At 40.6% G+C, this 20872-nt stretch overlaps 1 protein-coding gene across 2 annotated transcripts in view; it reads right to left on the bottom strand.

The window, feature by feature from the left end:
* Window positions 1–20872, bottom strand: part of LOC140737890 (cysteine-rich hydrophobic domain-containing protein 2) — a 57856-nt gene that overhangs the window by 25532 nt on the left and 11452 nt on the right. For both annotated transcript variants that reach the window (XM_073064654.1, XM_073064653.1), the window contains exon 2: window positions 4771–4825. In XM_073064654.1, coding sequence (XP_072920755.1) covers window positions 4771–4825 — 55 coding nt within the window. The remainder of the gene's footprint in view (window positions 1–4770; window positions 4826–20872) is intronic.

The raw sequence follows: 20872 nt of genomic DNA, 5'->3' as shown, positions 1-20872 counted from the left end.
GGCCAACTGACCAAGCTGGTGTTTGGCTGCCTCTGACAGTGGCGCATGGCATTGAGGCCAAGAAGCCGAGACGGGAATGTAAGCCCATGATTGACTCCATTTCTCACCAATTTTGCCGATTATAGTATAGAGGAAGATTGAAATCACTGAGGCGAGAGCAGAATGCAAAAGGGTGTTCAGGGCCGTCCACCAGCCTTTCACTCCCTGCTGCTGGAGGAAGGAGTCTGTGTATGACTGTCTTTCTCTCTCACTCTTCCCAGAGGAAGGTCTCTATTCAAATGGCCCACCTCTCCCTCGATGCTGTTGGAGGATAGTGCCAGAGTCCCAGGTCTTGGGCAAGGGTTAATCGATGTACTTGAGGATCGGACTCTGCAGTTCACATTATGATGTGTTTTGGGTTGCTTCTTTTTCTTGTTGCTATTTTGTGTGATTTTCGTCGGGGCAGCTATAGATAATGAATGAAACAGTGCTAGATTGAAGTAGAACTGAGCTGAAATTGAACATGACCCAATTCTTTCAACGACTTTTGTCAGTTGGTGTTTTATATTGCGTTTTTCACTTTTTTATTGCCTTTTGTGCGATTTGTATTTTTGTGGGTGGGGAGGGTTGTCGGGTGTTTTTCTTTGAACGGGTTCATAGTTTTCCTTTGTTGCATGATTGTCTGTGGAAAGATGAAATCTCAGGTTGTATACTTGGATAATAACTGTACTTTGAGCTTGAACTGCAATGTTCAGAAATGGATTTATTACCCAATAGACAATAGACAGCAGGTGCAGCAGTAGGCCATTCGGCCCTTCTAGCCAGCACAGCCATTCACTGTGATCATGGCTGATCATACACAATCAGTACCCCATTCCTGCCCTCTCCCCATATCCCTTGACCCCGCTATCTATAAGAGTTCTATCTAACTCTCTCTTGAATGCATCCAGAGACTTGGCCTCCACTACCTTCTGGGGCACAGCATTCCACATATCCACCACTCTCTGGGTGAAAAAGTTTTTCCGCATCTCTGTTCTAAATGGCCTACCCCTTATTCTTAAACTGTGGTCTCTAGTTCTGGACTCACCCATCAGCGGGAACATGCTTCTTGCCTCCAGCGTGTCCAATCCCTTAATAATCTTATATGTTTCAGTCAGATCCCCTCTCATCCTTCTAAATTCCAGTTTATACAAGCCCAGTTGCTCCAATCTTTCAACATATGACAGTCCCGCTATTCCGGGAATTAACCTTGTGAACCTACGCTGCACTCCCTCAATAGCAAGAATGTCCTTCCTCAAACTTGGAGACCAAAACTGCATACAATACTCCAGGTGGGGTCTCACCAGGGCCCTGTACAGCTGCAGAAGGACCTCTTTACTCCTATACTCAATTCCTCTTGTTATAAAAGCCAGCATGCCATTAGCTTTCTTCACTGCCTGCTGTACCTGCATGATTGCTTTCATTGACTGATGTACAGGAACACTTAGATCTCTTTGTACTTCCCCTTTTCCTAACTTGACTCCATTTAGATAGTAATCTCCCTTCCTGTTCTTGCCACCAAAGTGGATAACCTCACATTTATCCACATTAAAATGCATCTGCCATACATTTGTCCACTCACCCAACCTGTCCAAGTCACCCTGCATTGTCATAACATCCTCCTGACATTTCATACTGCCACCCAACTTTGTGTCATCGGCAAATTTGCTAATGTTACTTTTAATCCCTTCATCTAAATCATTAATGTATACTGTAAACAGCTGCGGTTCCAGCACCGAACCTTGCAGTACCCCACTGGTCACAGCCTGCCATTCCGAAAGGGACCCGTTAATCACTACTCTTTGTTTCCTGTCAGCCAGCCAATTTTCAATCCATGTCAGTACTCTGCCCCCAATACCATGTGCCCTACTTTTGCCCACTGATCTCCTATGTGGGACTTTATCAAAAGCTTTCTGGAAGTCCAGGTACACTACATCCACTGGCTCTCCCTTGTCCATTTTCATAGTTACATCCTCAAAAAACTCCAGAAGATTAGTCAAGCATGATTTTCCCTTCATAAATCCATGCTGACTCGGACTGATCCTTCTACTGCTATCCAAATGTGTCGTAATTTCCTCTTTTATAATTGACTCCAGCATCTTTCCCACCACTGATGTCAGGCTAACCGGTCTATAATTCCCTGTTTTCTCTCTTCCTCCTTTCTTGAAAAGTGGGCCAACATTAGCCACCCTACAATCAGCAGGAACTGTTCCTGAATCTATAGAACATTGGAAATCTTCTATATCTTCCAATCTTGAATTTGGAATGTGTCTCAGGGAGTTTCCCTCTGACAGCCACCTGACTTCATCATTCTCAATAGAAAGCTCTCAAAATAGTCGAGAATTGACAGCATAGGAGTTGATTTTATTTATTGCTGTGATAACCGTATTTAACGATTAGTGCGTCCGATCACTTAAATGCTTTTGTGACAAAATGATGTCTGTGAATTACACAGTGAATGGTAAATATGTTAGGTACAGCTTTTTTTTCCCCTAAGTAATAACCCCATGGTAGCCTCTTGTCATTGATGATGCCCATCTGCTGCATAAGAAAGAATGCTGGTGGGCAGGATGTCCTTCTCTTTGAAAAATTGCTCAACAACTTGAAATATTGACACCCCCTTCTTATCCGTTTCTAGCCCCATTTGCATATAACAACTCTTGAACCATGCTTTCATCTTTTATGAAATGAACATAACCAAGAAGCAAAGATTTGTTGTCTGGCAAACTTGACTCACCAACTGCAGAGTAAATTCTGTTCTCCGAAGTATGTTGCACAATATGTCTTCTACATTGTCAGAAATTACATCTATTCATCTTTGAACAGAGTTGTTGCTGAGCAGAAATGCTTTAATTATTTGGTCTGGTGACTTATGAAAAACCATTCTCAGAAACTTCCTTACTGCTGACAGAATCAGTTCTTCTCCAACTGTATACGGCTTTCCAGATTTAGCAATAAGATGTAGTATGAAGCACACAAACCATCATTGTTTTATTGTGAACTACTGGCAAACATGTTTTGAAGTGTTTCATGCATCAGAAAGTTTTCACTAAGTATCTGAAAATAAGCCAATTTCTTGTTTGCTTTCTCTTCAAATGTTCAAGAAGCCTGGGCAGTTTCATTTGAAAAACACCTTTTCACACAACAAACACATTGGCTGCTGTTGGTTGCTTGGTGCTGGTATAAATCCACATGTCAGATACTCCACACTACACTGTCTATACTTTGCTTTTGTTTGGTCTGCTTCTGCCATTTTCGTTATGAATTAATGACCATGGTCAATTGGCTATTGCTTAAGCCTAACATCAAGTGCTGTGATTAATAAAGGCTAAAGTTATGAAGTCATAATTGCTCCCTAATTCACAGGAATTGCATGGCCAGACTATGGGAATCATTCTACCTAACACTGTACTACAGTAGCAAATGACAATAATGTGCAGGCCGGGAAATAATACAGTTTCTTCAGTCCAGATTTCTCATGATATGCCAAATACAGAAGTGTAACATTGCACTTCAACAACTCTAATGCGCTTCGAGCAAAGTCTAAGAGAACAGTGGGTTAGCAAAAGATGAAGTGATTACATGATCATTGTAATCAATTATGAGACAATGAAGATCAAATGTATATAATAATCAATTCATTTCTTAAATTAAGTCTGTAATCTTCCCAGCTGCCCCCTTGACAATGAGCACCCCCCGCCATCTTTATCCTTCTTGCCCCCTTAGAAACTCACACTGCACCCAGGAGTGGGGGTGGGCAATATCACCCATTTTAGAAACCACTGCTGTCTCATATTTTCCTCTTTTGTTTCCTCTCATGCTTCCTATGCAATTAAAATCTGCAACATACCACATCTTTTGCTCAACTTAGATGAAAGACCAGGCACTTAATCTATCGACACCACTTAACCTATTGAATATTTCCAGTGCAATGTTCATAATATTAACTTTGCTTTTAAACAAAAATATGGAATATTTCAAAGCTAGGCTTCTGAAAATTTCAGATAGTATATCATTATCTGATACAGTATTATAATAAAAAATACTCAAATGCCTTTATTAATCATGCTGGAGAAAGGCAGCTATTCTTTTGGGATGTAGCAGTAAAGCAGTGATGATCATATCTAATACAATCAATATCAAAGTAGCCAGTATTGCAAAAGTACAATTTAGTGGTGTTAAAGCATACAATACCATATACAAATATCTCAGAAAATACTTTAAGCAATGTAAGGATAAAACAAAGAGAATAAACATAAAATATTTTCTCAATTTTTGTATCATTAACTTATTTTAATGTTGTATCAATTTTAAAGATTTGCACAACTCGATGCAGAGTAACTTAGCTCTAAGATGTTCTAAGCTTTAAGGAGCAAAGGGAGAAGTAGATATCCAAATTTACCACAGTAGAAATTCAGCTGAGTTTGTCTAAGACTAATTTATTTAACACCTGAGCTTTATCCCAAATAATGCAGAAAACAAGCAAGAAAGATTCTCAATTATCATCAAAATATTTATTTATATCTTTTTGACCTGATGACTCAAGGGTTACAGCTCAAATTTGTGCACACTGTGTCTACTGTTGATAGACCACTTCACATTAAAGCCATGCTATTAATAGGTTTACTTCCAAAAAAATATTATCACTGTTATGTATGTTTGTTAAGTAAAGTTATTCACTTGTTCAAATGCAGTTTTACCCTCAATAACAGCAAAAAGATTATATTGGAGAAGAGAAATAAAAAGATTCACCTTTCCTGTTAATGGCGAAGGAAATTCAAATTCAAATTTGTTGCTCAAACCAAACCTGAAATTACAAAAAAAAACAATGCAATGCACACAATTCTTAAACTCTTTAGGAACCAAGTTTGGCTTTGTGGTATAATGGATCAAAAAATATACACATTCTAGACATGCAGAACAGAGTATTATTGCTCATTGATTAAGACAGCAGAGCACAGCATTCCCAAATACTTCCATTTGAAATGGAAGATTTTTTCCTAAATTAACCTCAAGAATTTAATGTAGCAAAACATCCTACAAAACTTCATTGGCTTATTACCAAACAAAATTTGACACCGAGCCATATAAGGAGACATTAGAGCTGATGTCCAGAATTTTTAAAATGGAACCACATTTTAAAGAATGTCTTTAACTGAGAGAGACCTGGAGTCATTAAATCTGGCAATGATAACAAGATCAGAATTGAAGCACAGATGTTGAAATAAGAGATAGCGAGCAACGAGGTCACAGCAGTTATTTGAAATCAAGGTTCAGAATCTTAAAATCAAAGTACTGATAACTCAGAGCCAGGGCAAGTTTATTAGCTTAAGGTGATGAGACTACGGGTCTTGATGCTTTGTTAGGATGATCTGCAGTTTGTAAGAGGTAAAATGAGGGAGTTTAGGTGTGCATTTGTCTAGCCAAATACAAGGGCAAGAAAGGAATGTATGGTATGTTATATGACATTAGATGTTATGAAAGCAACTATTCATAGTGATGGCATAGTGCGGTTGAAAGGTTACCTTGGATTCACACATGATACCAAAACTATGGACAGTCTAGCTGAGTTTGAGAGACGTCAGTGAGAGAATAGAAAAAATAAAATATTGGCAGTACTCATCGGGCCAGGAGAGATAGAGGTAATGTTCTTTAACCTATGGACTATTCTTGATATTTATTGCTTATTTATTATTAGTGTTTCTTTTTTGTATTTGCATAGTTTGTTGTCTTTTGTATGCTGGTTATTTGTCTGTCCTGTTGGGTGTGGTCTCTCATTGGTTCTACTGTGTTTCTTGTATTTACAGTGAATACCCACACGAAAATGAATCTCAGCATTGTATATGGTGGCACATACGGTATATTTAGAGGGTAAGGAGACTTGGCAGGCATTTTAGGAGTAATTTTTTACTCCATCCAAATGGTGCTGAAAGATGATGGAAACAGGTACTCTCACAAGACTTTTCTTTAATGAAGTTGTTGAACCACCATTGCACAGGAAGCTACACATTAGTGCAGTTAGCTGCATACTATGGCTGGCAGAGACACTGAGGCAAAGGTTATTTTAAGTTATGGCTTGATATCTTGACACTTCTCTTACACCCTGTCCACTTTAATTCCAATTACATCTGCAACATAGGATGTCTTCTGCTCCTTCATTATTTTCCAACTAGCTCACTTTCATAAGAGATCCAATCCTCAAACCAAAACACCAGATTAGCTGAGGGCCCTTCACCTCTTCTTGAGCAGTGCTCAAACTTGTTCCTCTCCACCACCAGCCTCCTTTACAATATTTATTCTCACCCTAAACTTTGCCATTAATTCAACTCAGTCCCTCCCAACCAAAGATACAGTTATGGGATCTACACGGGTTGAAACGATGCCTACTTCTGACAGAAGTGTGGAACAGTATTACTCAGGCTGCCTCCCTCACCACTGCTTCTAGTACATTGATGGCTGTAGTGTTGTCGCTTCATACTCTGTAGAATTTGAAATTTTCACTATATAAGCTACTGATTTCCAGCAAGTTCTCTCACATTGTGAACTCTACCTCCGTTTCAGCAGGTTAGTGATCAAGGTAAATTACAATATCAATTTAGGGCACATTCCAAGCCATCCTCCTTGTTTCTCATACTCCATCATATCTGTTCTGATAACAACATAATTCATAAATGGGGTAATCCTAGAGGAAGAAACCAGAGATCCGTGAGCCAACCCTCATCAAGGATTCAGAGGTGGAGAGGGTCCTCAGTGTCATCATTTCAGAGGGCCTCTCCTGGGTCCAGCACATAAGCACAAAGAAAGCACGACACCTTCTCTACTTTCTTAGAAGCTTGTGAAGATTCGGAATGACATCTAAAACTTCTACAGATGCATGGAGGAGTATATTGACTGGTTGTAGTGCAACCTGCTATGGAAACACCCATATCCTTGAAAGGAAAATCCTACAAAAAGTAGTGGATACAGTGCAGTCCAACATCGGTAAAGCCCTCCCTACCACTGAACACACCTACACGGACTGCTGTCACGGGAAAGCTGCATTCACCATCAAGAACCTAAATGACCAAGGCCATGCTAGCTTCACACTACTGCCATCAGGAAGGTGGTACAGGACCCTTAGGACATATGCCAGCAGATTCAGGAATGGCTACCCATCAATCATCAGGAGTTAACTTCAGTCATCTTCACTTGCCCCATCACCAAACTGTTTCCACAACCTATAGATACACTTTCAAGGACTCTTCATCTCATGTTCTTGACATTTATTGTTTATTTATCTATTATTATTATTATCTCTTTTGCATTAGTGTTTGTGTGTTATTAGTTCAGGCAGATTGTGTTTGTCTATTATTGTGGCTTATTGTGCTGCAGCCTCCCAAATTCAAGCCCATCTTTCTCAGTACTATTTTATTCCTTTATTGAGATGCAGTGCAGAAAAGGCCCTTCGAGCCACACCACCCAGCAATCATCCTATTTAATCGTAGCCTCATCACGGTACAATTTACAATGGGCAATTAAACTACCAACTGATATGTCTTTGGACAATGGGAGGAAACCAAGGCACCTGGAGGACACACACTTGGTCGCAGGGAGAACATACAAACTCCTTACAGGCAGCAGTGGGAAATTAACCCGGGCTGTCAAACTCTCTGTTTGCTAGTTTCTAACTCAGGCTTATTACCAAATGACTCTATCAAAAGTACATGGGTAGAAAGGGTTTTCTTGCTTTCATGTGATCTTGTGAAGGAAAAGAAAATGAATGAAGAGGGAAAGAAAGAGAAAAGGCCACTAGAAGGCAAAGCTACTGCAGTTGATTCCCAAGCTACAACTGACACATAAAAATGGAACAAGGGTGAGGCAATCCCTGCAGTATAAAAGCAGCAGAGACTTAAAGGAGGATGTTGTGGTTAATCATGACAAAGATGCATTAATATTAACATTTTTCTTCCAGAGCACTTAAATTCTCCACAGAAACATCTAAAGAGTCAGTTCTACACAGAAAACATAAGCAAATCTCTTCAAAAACTGCTTTGATAAGAATCTTAAGATATAATTTGAGCAAATTGTCTAAACTTTCTTGCATGATTTGGTATTAAAACTTTGTTGGTTTGCCTGTGAGGTACTTTGGAAGTATGAAAACACTGTCACATAAACATTGCTCAATATAAAGCTAGTAATACTGATAAGTCTTTAAGAAATATTAAAAATTCAATTTATATGTCATTGGACTAACTTTCTAAATGTTGCACTATTTGATGCTGCTTTTGCATAATCCTAGAGGAGTAAAAAAAAGATAAAGCTGACAAAAGTTTCAATGAGATTTACAGGAAAATGTTGTTTCCTGCTTGGTATAACTGCCTGCCACACTTCCAACATCGTCCTTGGGTCAGCTGCAGGGTCATCAGACAGGGACCACCACTCATTGATAACTAAAACAATTATCACTCCAAATGTAATATTTAAGTACAAGGAGACTTGCATCAATATTTGGGGTAGAGATTCCACCTTCTGTTGCCAGAAGCCACAGACTGGAAGTGAAATGTTAAAAAAAAGTATGTTTCAGACCTGCTCTACATTTTCCAACAAATTACAATAATCAAACGTTAATTATCTTCCAAATGAACATGGGGAAAATAGAAATGATTTATGATTAGGTTGCTGCTACCATCTGTGATTTATAAATCATTTGGGCTCTGTTGAGACCAAGATAAATAACTTTATAAATTTAGACAACAGAGAGATAATTCAGCAAAAAATTCTGAAAATTTGGGTGTTATGGAAAATTGTGGATTTTATACTCTCCTGAATGTGAACACACCATCTCCATGTCCACTCTATCCAGGTCTTTCAATTTTCGGTGGATTCTACTAATCTTTCTGAACTGGATTGAGTGCAGGCCTAGAGTTAAGCACTCACACACTGAGCCTTTCATTCCCAGGATCATACTTGTGAACCTTCTCTGGACCTACTCCAGGGTCTGTACATCTTGTGTTAGACATGGGGTTCAAAACTGCTCACAATATTCCAAACGCACTGTGCCTTATATTTTCATCCTCTAGAAATGAATGTTAACAATGCATTTGCCTTTCTTACTACCAACTCAACCCAAACAATAACTTTAAGTGAATCCTGAACAAGGACTTCCAAGTTGCTTTGCATATCTGACATTCTACAGATGAGCTTCAACATTCACTTAAACTTGCTTGGCTCTTCTTAGAGCAATTGTAAAACTATGTTAACACACACAAAATGCTGGACGACTCAGCAGGTCAGACAGCATCCATGGAAGTGAATAAACAGTCGATGTTTCAAGCTGCGACCCTTCTTCAGTACTGGAAAGAAAGGGGGAAGACACCTAAATAAAAAGTTAAGGGAAGGGAGGAGAATAGCTTAAAGGTGATAGGTGAAGCCAGGTGGGTAGGAAAGATAAAGGACTGGAAAGGAAGGAATCTGATAGGAGAGGAGAGTGGATCATGGGAGAAATGGAAGGAGGAGGGGATCCAGAAATAGGTGATAGGCAAGAGGCCAGACTGGGGAAAGGAACAAGAGGGGAGGGGAAGGGAATTTTCTTTAAAACCAGAAGGAGAAATTGATATTCATGCCATCAGATTGGAGGCCACCCAGGAGGAATTTAAGATACTGCTCCTCCACCCTGAGGGTGGTCGACTTAGCACTCGAATGGGAATTGGAATTCAAATGTTTGCCCACTGGGAAGTTTCGCTTTTGGCAGATGGAATGGAGGTACTCAATGAAGCGGTCCTTCAACTTACACTGAGTCCCACAATTACAGAGGAAGCCATATTGGGAGCACCAGACACAACAGATGACCTCAGCAGATTATTAGGTGAAGTGTTGTTTCATCTGGAAGGACTATTTGGGGTACTGAATGGAGGTGAGGAAGGAGGTGAATGGGCAGGTGTAGCACTTTGGCCACTTGCAAGGATAAGTGCCGGGAGGAAGGTTAGTGAGGAGGGATGAATGAACAAGGGAATCATGGAGCAATCCCTACTGAAAGCGGACAGAGGGGTTTAAGTAAATTTACGTTTGGTGGAAGGATCGCTTTGGAGATGGCAAGAGATACGGGGGACGGTGCATTGGATGTGGAGGTTTATAGGGTGGTTGGCAAGGACAAGAGGAACTCTATCACTGTTAAGGCGGCGAGAAGATGGGGTAAGAAGGTGTAATGCCTTCTTTAAGATTTTACTGCAATGCTGTAGATATTTCATTTTAGCAGTTCTGCAAGAGTAGTCTATTCTGCTTTTGGCTTGTTTGGGTTTGAGAGACTTGGTATTCAACTTAGGAATGTGCTGTCAGCCAATCAGGATAGTGGAATTGGGAGAAGGTTCTGAAGAACACTAGTTTGAAAGTCTTTGTTGGCGGGAGATGGGAGAAAACAGGGGAAAAGATGGCTGAGGATACTGTCCCTGTTGCATAAGGTACTTTGTGTAAATGAATGATTCCGAGGAGAAAGGACTAAAGCTCCTGTGGGAGACCCGTTTGTTCGAGATGGAGCTTGAGTGACTTTCGGAAGGTCGTGTACTTTCATGCAGACTGAGGGTCCAGTGCGTGAGTGACAAACTAGTTCAAGAGGTGCTCCAACTTAAGTGCACATTTGAACACGTACAAAAAGCTGGATGAACTCAGCAGGTCGGGCAGCATCTGTGGAAATGAGCAGTCAATGTTTCGGGTCAAGACCCTTCGTCAGGACTAAAAAGGGTGGGGGCAGGGGCCCTATAAAGAAGGTGGGAAGGAGAAGGCTGGTGGGTGTCAGGTTAAACCAATCAGAGGAAAGATCAAGGGGTGGGGGAGGGGAAGTAGGGAGGGAATAAGCAGGAAAGGAGCTCGTCAATTTCATCAACTTTGCCTCTAACTTCCACCCAGCCCTCAAGTTCACTTGGTCCATCTCGGACACTTCTCTCCCCTTTCCTGATCTCTTGGTCTCCATCTCTGTAGACAGACTGTCCACTGACATCTTCTATAAACCCACTGACTCTCATAACTACCTCGACTATACCTCTTCCCACCCTGCCAAATGCAAAAATGGTATTCCCTATTCTCAGTTCCTCCGTCTCCGCCGCATCTGCTGCCAGGATGAGGCTTTCAGTTCAAGGACATCTCAAATGTCCTCTTTCTTTTAAGGATCGTGGTTTCCCTTCTGCCGTCATCAATGATGCCCTCACCCGCATCTCCTCCGTTTCCCGCACTTCAGCCCTCACCCCATCCTCCCGTCACCACAACAGGGACCGAGTTCCCCTTGCCATCACCTACCACTCCACCAGCCTCCAGATCAAGCATATTATCCTCCGCAACTTCTGCCACCTTCAACAGGACCCCACTACTAAGCACATCTTTCCCTCTCTACTTTCTGCAGGGATCGTTCCTTACATGACTCCCTGGTCCACATGTCCCTCCCCATGGATCTCCCAGCTGGCACTTATCCCTGCAAGCGTAATTGCTACACCTCCTCTCTTACCACCATTCAGGGCCCCAAACAGTCCTTCTAGGTGAGGCAACACTTCACTTGTGAGTCTGCTGGGGTCATCTATTGCATCCGGAGCTCCCATTGCGGCCTCCACTGTATCGGCGAGACCTGACGCAAACTGGGGTACCGCTTCATTGAGCACCTCCACTCTGTCCACCACAATAGACAGCATCTCCCAGTTGCCAACTTCCCAATATACTCTGCACCTTCTGCTTCACATTCCCATTCGGATATATCCATACATGGCCTCCTCTACTGCCACGATGAGGCTAAACTCAGGTTGGAGAAGCAACAACTCATATACCGTCTGGGTAGTCTCCAGCCCCTTGGCATGAACACTGAATTCTCCAACTTCCAGTAATTCCCTCCTTCTCCCTTCACTCATCCCAGTTTCACTCTGCCTCCTCCTCCAGCTGCCTATCACCTCTCTCATGATTCTGCCTTCTTCTACTACACAGTGCTTTCACCTTACATTCCTTCTTCACCTTTCCTGCCTATCCCCTCCCTGCTTCCCCCCCCCACCCCTTGATCTGTCCTGATTGGTTTTTAACCTGACACCCACCAGCCTTCACCTTCCCACCCTCCCCCCCACCTTCTTTATAGGGCCCCTGCCCTCCCCCTTTTCAGTCCTGACGAAGGGTCTCAGCCCAAAACGTTGACTGCTTGTTTCCACGGATGCTGCCCAACCTGCTGAGTTCCTCCAGCTTGTTGTACGTGTTGATTTGACCACAGCATCTGCAGTGTACTTTGTGTTTAAGTGCACATTTGACTGCTTAATTATAAGACCATAAGATAAAGGAGCAGAATTAGGACATTTAGCCTACTAAGTCTGCTCCGCCATTCAATAAGGGCTGATCTTATTTTTTGCTCCTCAACTCCAGTTCCTGGCCTTCTCCCCAAAACCTTTGATGCCATGTCCAAACAAGAACCTAACAACCTCTGCCTTAAATACACCCAACAACCTGGCCTCCACAGCTGCATGTGGCAACAGATTTCACAAATCCACTACCCTTTGGCTAATGGAATTTCTTCGCATCTGTGTTTTGAAAGGGCACCCCTCTATCCTGAGGCTGTACCCACTTGTCCTAGACTCTCCCACCATGGGAAACATCCTTTCCACATCTACTCTGTCTAGGCCTTTCAACATTTGAAAAGCTTCAATGAGATCCCCTCCCCTCATCCTTCTGAATTCCAGCGAGTACAGACCCAGAGCCATCAAATTTTCTACGTATGATAACCCTTTTATTCCTGGAATCATCCTTGTGAACCTCCTCTCGACCCTCTCCAATGCCAGCACATCTTTTCTAAGATGAGAGGCCCAAAACTGTTCACAATACTCAAGGTGAGGCCTCACCAGTGCCTTATAAAGCCTCAGCATCACATCCTTGCTCTTGTATTCTAGACCTCTTGAAATGAATGCTAATAAGCTCTTCTTGCTTTTTTTCCCTCTTTTCTTTACTAATTTTTGGTTATTGTTCACAAATACATTTATTATTGCATGCAATGTGCGATCTGTTATTTCATGCTGATTGGCTATTACAGGCAGTAAATCACACAGCATTCACACAAACCAGGGTTTGGGTGGGAGATACACCCCATTCTCATGGATTTGGTGGGGCCAAAGTTGTTACGAAGCTGAAGAAAGGTAGGCTGATCACCATGGAATCCAGTGGCTGTTAGTGAGGGGCTAACAGGCCACATTTCCAGAGATGCCCAGTAGAAGGGAGTTCCACGTGGATATTCAGGAAATGGAAGAAATGCAGGGAGGGCAGCAATAGTGAAGGAAGGGAAACCCCGTTCTTTGGAGGAGGAGGACATCTCTGACGTCCTGGAAAGGAAATCCGCATTTATTTACGATAAATTAATTTCAAGTTTAATTTCAATTCTCAGCCCTTGTCAATATTGACATTACTTTCACGAGATAGCATTTGCGATAATAACCACTTAATACAAGTACCTTAAGGTAAAGATATTGCTTTTTGAAGGACTATCAGCAGACATTCTATGTAATTCAAGAATAAATAGTTTGCAAAATTTCACGTAATTCTCAGAACTCCCACCAATGTTACTTTACTATCCAACGGACAACTTAATTTTAGAGCCTAAAATCTTTTAAAATGCTTTTAAAATGGAGGCAGTTCCTTCAGATGAATGAAGCTGATAGTGTATCTGTTTACATAAGTAAATATAATCAGCGATTAATTTCAAAATGGGCTTGAATTTTAACACTTCTTTTTAGTTGCATTGTTAACAATTGGCTTATACAAAAATACAACCCAGATCCAGGCTTAACACATCTATCAACAATCAAAGTAGATGCAGGAACAGAGCAGGTCAAGCTGATACAACTGTTGTCATCTCAATTGCTTGTGAGGTTTGGCAGATGCATATTGGTGGCATCTTTTCCCTCTCTTAAGACATTGACAACACTTTAAAAGTACTTATTTGGCTGCAGAGTATATTTGGGTCATCCTAAGATTCTATGAGATGCCGTATAATTATAAAATAATTACAATTATAATGTCAAAAATACTTCTTAAAATAAAAAAAAAGAGGGACAAAATACATAAGCAAAGGCAATATTCTGCACTTTGCAGGCTGGGCTTTAGCAAAAAGCATAGTTTTTCAGTTAACAGCAAGCCATTTGTCCTGTATGCTAACAATCTGCTGACACAACCAGTGGTTATTTTTTGTCAAATTGAAAATTAAATCTATTAACATCCAGATTCCAAATGAAAGTCCAAGTTGTGGATATGCAAACAAGATTTATAATTCCTTTCCCTCTTTTAATTGGTTATCTTTTCAATTAAATGCAGTTGTGAACTGTAGCCCTTTTGATAAGGTTAAAGAAGCTGCCTCATCATGAAACAATAAATAATTTTATATAAGTGGCTGAAAATTCAACAGTGCCTTCAAGTCAGAATATCTTGCTAAGCTTTCATTCACAATGTAACAAACTTAATTATTACATTATTATCTGGTGGTATTATTCTTATGTTCCTTAGAGCATCATAGTCTTAAATCATATTACAAATAATTGCAATGAATTTTGCACATGAACTTAATGGTAAATGACTACACTGTCATATTGGAATTTCAAATCCAAAACTCTTTGAAATGAAACGAAAACAGTTGCAATGCTCAGCTATATAGGCTCGTATGCATCTAGGGGAGACCCCGTCCCCAGCCCAACCTTGTCTCACAGTTACGTCGGTTGCTGTGCAATGCCACCTGATACGGCCTCAAACATCAATCATCAGCCAGCACACAATGTACATGTTACAAATTACATATTATAAATCGTACTAGAACTTGGTAATTAATAGTGATACAATATATATGAAAGAAACGAAAGAAAAGGCTCCAAAACTTATGAGTTCAGTCAATTCGTGCACAACCGTTGGAGCTCAATTATCGAAGTCTTCGGTCCACTAGTCGATCTTCTCTGACCTCCTCGACCCGCCGCCTGGGACCAACCTCAGTGGTCGACCAGAGCGCATCCAGCACGTACTGCTTCCTCACAATCTCCCCTCCAACTCCCCAAAAGTCAGCGCAACACTAGCTTACAGTCCCACAAAAAAGAATAACATCTATCCCAATTGGTTAACAAATGAATACAATTCTCATTATCAGTAATTATAACCCAAACAAGCTGCAGGAGAAAGCACTCTCTCACCAGTTACCATAACAAAGAAGCATTTTTACTTTTAACATAACAAAGAAGCCATTTTGATTCAAGCTACTTAAGTTCATGACTGCTTGACGAGGTTTACAGGATTTAACAAATTGAACGTGGAAGCAAAATCCTAGCTCCCATATAGGAGACAAAAATCAAACTGCATATTCATACAAAATATTAAAGCAAAAAGTCTTGAAACTTGTAGGAAGTTCATCACAAATCAGGCTGGTTGGGCTGCTCAAAAATTCTCTGTAAATACAGGTATCCTCCGCTTTACGAATGTTCGCTTTACCCCACTTCGCTTTTACAAAAGAGCTACATTACATGTTTTCGCATCACAAAGAGGATTTTCGCTTTTATGAAAATTTTCCCCATACAAATTAATGGTTCTTCGCTTTACGCCATTTCGGCTTAAGAGAGGTTTCATAGGAAAGTGTGGGGGGGGGGGGGAGGGGGAACACCTGTACTGAATTTAAGACCACTGGAATTGGTATGAAATTAACAAGTACTGTAGATTCCGGATTTTAAGCCGCTACTTTTTTCCCACATTTTGAACAGCTTTGAACTCTGCGGCCTTTAATACGGAGCGGCTAATACATTATTTTTTTCATGCCGCCAAAAACATTTTGCCTCGTAACAGTAGACCAATAAAATTGATGAGTAGTTCACAGAGGTCCAATGAAATTGTACGATAAATCAAGCGCACTTTCACAATTAAATTATTGTAAATCAGTCATTTGTACTCACCCTCATCAACATGGAAACCACTCGAAGAAAAGCATTGTGCTGCCTTTATGGCAGTTATTTAGTTAATAATATTTTCGCTTAGTAATTCATTTTCTAGTTAAAGTTAGAAGAGTTTTAACTATATTTGTTTTCTGTACTACATCGCGGGATGCTATGATGTCACACCCGGTTTCGCTGCGTCTTGTGGGAAAAATGCCGTTTGCAATAAACGGGACGACGGGGGGCGAGCGGCGGAGCGGCATTAGACCCGAGCGAAACGCTGCTTTTAAGTTAAAGGCGATCAATAACTTTTCCTGGTAGGCTGCAGTATATATATTTTTTACCAGTCGTTAGGAGATATTGGAATGTTGTTCAGTAAAAAAGTATACGCAACGTATATTTAAAAGTAGCCGCGTTACAGGCACGGTTCGAAAAAAAGCATTTGCAATATGTATTTGTTTATGTTACCATATGGATTTAATTAAAAGTTAAAAAATCCTCACGTGTAATATCTTTCTGTGTAAATATCTCATATTACAACGTGGGACACCTGCGGCCTAAAATCCGGTGTGGTCTGTACAAGTAAAAAATTGATTTTCTTTCTAAAATTAGAGCCAGCGGCTTTTAATCAGGTGCGCTCTGTAGTCCGGAATCTACGGTATATGAAACTTATGCTTCCCTCAAAGTTCAAATACATTCCTGATTTTCTTTACAAATTAATCAATTCCTCATCAATTGTCCCTATTAAAATATCTGCTATGTATCTATTAGCATGAGCTGATAACAGGAAAATTTTCATGTCTATTTCATTTGTCATTCACTATTTAGATTAATCCAAGCTAAACAGGCCATCCATGCTACTTAATATGTTTTTAAAGTTGCAAGTCAATTAATCAACTTTTCAATTTAATACTTACTTTTATGTACTCACAGGTTAAATGTTCTGAAACCCAGAAGCAAATTAGTGCTACTTTTTTCAATCAACTTTGGCACATCATCCTTCCTCATTTCTGCAACTGTTAAAAAGTATTTAGGCAGACATGAGAACAGCAAGGAATAGGAGATGGCCACATTAAACAGAAGGGGTAGAGCTGGACTGGCATCAACTATGTTGAGATCACTGCTGTGGGTCGAATCAAAAGTGGTGACAAATCAGCATATAGAAGAGAGATTGAAAATCTGACAAAGTGCCGCCACAACAAACGCTTACTCAATGTCAGCAAGACCAAGGCGCTGATTATTGACTTTAGGAGGAGGAAATAATCCATTCCTCACTGGAGGATCAGAAGTGGAGTGGATCAGCAACTTTAAATTCCTCAGTGTTATCAATTCAGAGGACCAGACTTGGGTCCAGCACGCAAGAGCAATTACAAAGAAAGTGCGGCAGCACCTCCACTTCCTTAGGAGTTTGTGATGATTCAGCATGACATCTAAAACTTTGACAAACTTTCAAAGCTGTTTGGAAGGTATAGAAGATATACATCCCAAAAGAAGTAGTAGCATTCTAAAGGCAGAATGACACAACAATATTAAATAGGGTACAAAAGTTTCTTCAGATATATAAAGTGTAAAAGAGAAGTGAGAATAGATATCAGACCACTGGAAAATAATGCTGAAGAGGTAGTAATGGGGTACAAGAAAATGGTGGACAAACCGGATAAGTATTTTGCATCAGTCTTCACTGTGGAAAACAGTAGCAGTATGACAGAATGTTTGAGAGTTTTGGGGCAGAAGTTGTTAAGTTGCCATTAATAGGGAGAAAGTATCTGGTCTGTAGGTAGATTAGGTGGTCAGCATCCCAGGGTTCTGAGAGAGGTGCCTGAAGAGATTGTGGAGGAATCAGTAATGATCTTTCAAAAATCAATGGATTCTGGCATGGTTCAGGAGGAATGGAACATTGCAAATGCTGCTCCACTCTTCAAGAAGGGAAAGAGGCAGAAGAAAGGAAACTACAGACCAGTTAATCTCACCTCAGCAGTTGGGAAGTTGTTGGAGGCATTTGTTAAGAATGTAGTTTTGGGATACTTGGAGGCACATGATAAAATAGGCCAGCATGGTTTCCTCAAGGGAAAATCTTGCCTGACAAATCTGTTGGAATTCTTTGAAGAGTAAGTAAACAGACAAAGGAGAATCAGTGGATGTTGTGTATGTGAATTTTCAGAAGACCTCTGACAAGGTGCTACACGAGGCTACTTAACAAGTTAAGAGCCGATGGCATTACAGGAAGGATACTAGCATGGATAGAGCATTTGCTGAATGGCAGGAGACAGAGAGAGAATAAGGGGAGCCTTTTCAGGTTAGCTGACGGTGACTAATGGTGTTCCTTGGGGGTTTGTGTTGAGATCACTTCTTTTTACATGGTATGTATTGACAGAATTGATGGTTTTGTGGCCAAGCTTGCGGACGATACAAAGGTAGGTGGAAGGTAGTTTTGAGAAAGCAGCAAGGCTACAGAAGTACTTAAGACAGATTAAGAGAATGGGCAGAAAAGTAGCAGATGGAATACAGTGTCAGGAAGATTTGGTAGAAGATGACTATTTTCTAAATGCAGAAAAAATACAAAAATCTGAGACGCAAAGGGACTTGGGAGTCCTTGTGTAGGATTCGTGAAGGGGTAGTTTGCAGGTTGAGTCGGTGGTAAGGAAAGTAAATGCGGTTAGCATCATTTTGAGAAGGCCAGAATATAAAAGCAAAGATGTAACATTGAAGCTTTATAAAGCATTGATGAGGCCTCACTTAAGAGTATTGTGAATAGTTTTGGGCCTCTTATCTTAGAAAGGATGTGCTGAAACTGGAGAGGGTTCAAAGGAGGTTCATAAAAATGATTCCAGGATTGAAAGGCATGTAATATGAGCTTTTGATGGCTCTAGGCCTCTAAATCACTGGAATTCATAAGAATAAAGAGTGACTTCATTGAAACTTATTGAATGTTGAAAAGTCTTAAGTCAGAATGTTTCCTATGGCTGGGGGTGGGGGGGGGGGGAAAGGAGGGGGAAGTCTAAGACCCAGGGGATATAGCCTCAGAATAGAGGGGCATCCTTCATCCTTTTAGAATGGAGATGAGGAGGAATATCTTTAGCAAGAGAGTGGTGAATGAGGAATTCAATGCCACAGATGGATGTGGAGGCCAAGTCACTGGGTATATTTAAGCCAGAGGGCAATTGATTCTTGATTAGTTAGGGCATGAAGGGATACAGGGAGAAGGCAGGACATTGGGGCCAAGAGGAAAAATGGATCAGCCATGATGAAATGGCAGAGCAGACTCAATGGCCCAATTGGCCTAATTCTGCTCTTGTATCTGATGGTCTTATGTGGTGGAGTACATTAAATGTTCACATCACGGCATAGTGTGGATACACCAATGACCTTGAACAGAAAATCCTATAAAAAGTAGTGGATACGGCCCACTTCATCATGAATCAAGCCCTCCCCACTACTGAGTACATCTACATAGAATGCTGTAGTGGAAAAGCAGCATCCATCAAGCACTTCCTCCACCCAGGTCATGCTCTCTTCTCACTGTTGCCATGAGGAAAAGGATAAAGAAACCTTGGGGCTCACATCCAGGTTCAGGAACAGTATTACCTCTCAAAAAAAAGGATAACTTCACTCAACTTTATTTGCCCTATCACTGAAATGTTCTCAAAACCTATGAACTTGCTTTCAAGGACTCTTCATCACATGTTCTCGATATTTATTATTTACATATTATTATTACTACCACTACTACTTCCTTTTGTATTAGCAATCTGTTGTCTTTTGCACACTGGTTGAATGCTCAGTTGGTGAGGTCTTTCATTGATTCTATTACATTTATTACTCTATTAGGAATTTATTGAGTATGCCCTCAAGAAAATGAATCTCATTTCATCTCATATGATGATATACAAGTACTTTGATAATCAATTTACTTTGAACTTTGTACTATCTATATTCTGTGCTAAAAAGTAAAATTCTCAACTTTGCAGAGATAATGTGATAAAATTCATAAACACACATTTTCAGGATTGGACAAGCATACAATTCTCATATTTTCTTGCCATGCAGGAGGTAATCTGACCTATCTGGTCTATGCTCTCTTTCAGAGCAATCCCACTCACTGATTTATTTTTCTGCAATCTATTCTCTCTCATATGCCATAAACTCTTCCCTTATTCTCCTACCACCCAGCTACACCAAGCATAATCTACAGTAGCCAAGTAAACTATCCATCAGCTCGTCCTTAAGACATGAAAGGAAACTGAAGCAAACAGACAAAATCTATGCAGTCACAGAGAACCTGTAAAATTCACAGGGTTTGGATTGAACCCAAGTTCCTGGATCTGTGAGGCAGCAACCATTGTGCTGTATAGTGCAGAACATAAATGGGAAGAAAGAAGATCAAGGATATGAAAACCAGACTTTTTTCCCCAAAATCATGATATTACTTAACTATGAATCAACTGCTTTACTATACAGCCAAATCAGGATAGATAATTATGGCTGTAAATGTTTCAAAATACATTTAGAGTCATAGAAAACTACAGCACAGAAACGGGCCCTTTGGTCCATCTAGTCCATGCCGAACAATTTAAACAGTCTAGTTCTATCAACCTGTACACAGACCATAGCACTCCATATCCCTCCCATCCATGTACCTATCCAAACTTCTCTTAAACATTGAAATCTGAATTGCATCCACCACTTGTGCTGTTCCACACTCTCACCACGTCCTGAGTGAAGTAGTTTCCCCTCATGTTCCTCTTGAATAGAAACAGAATCAAACCTGTTCTGCCACTCCATCATGGCTGATCGCAGATCCCACTCAACCCCATTCACCTGCCTTCCCACCATATCCTTTGATGCTCTGACCAATCAGGAAACTATCCATTTTTGTATTAAGTATACCCACGGTCTTGGCCTCCACAGCTGTCTGTGGAAAGCATACCACAGATTCACTACCCTCTGGCTAAAAAATTTCTCCTTAC

The sequence above is a fragment of the Hemitrygon akajei genome, chromosome 13 (genome assembly GCF_048418815.1).
Source record: "Hemitrygon akajei chromosome 13, sHemAka1.3, whole genome shotgun sequence".
Lineage (NCBI taxonomy): Eukaryota > Metazoa > Chordata > Chondrichthyes > Myliobatiformes > Dasyatidae > Hemitrygon > Hemitrygon akajei.
The sequence above is the reverse complement of the archived record's forward strand: the minus strand, read 5'-3'. Positions and strand labels throughout refer to the sequence as shown.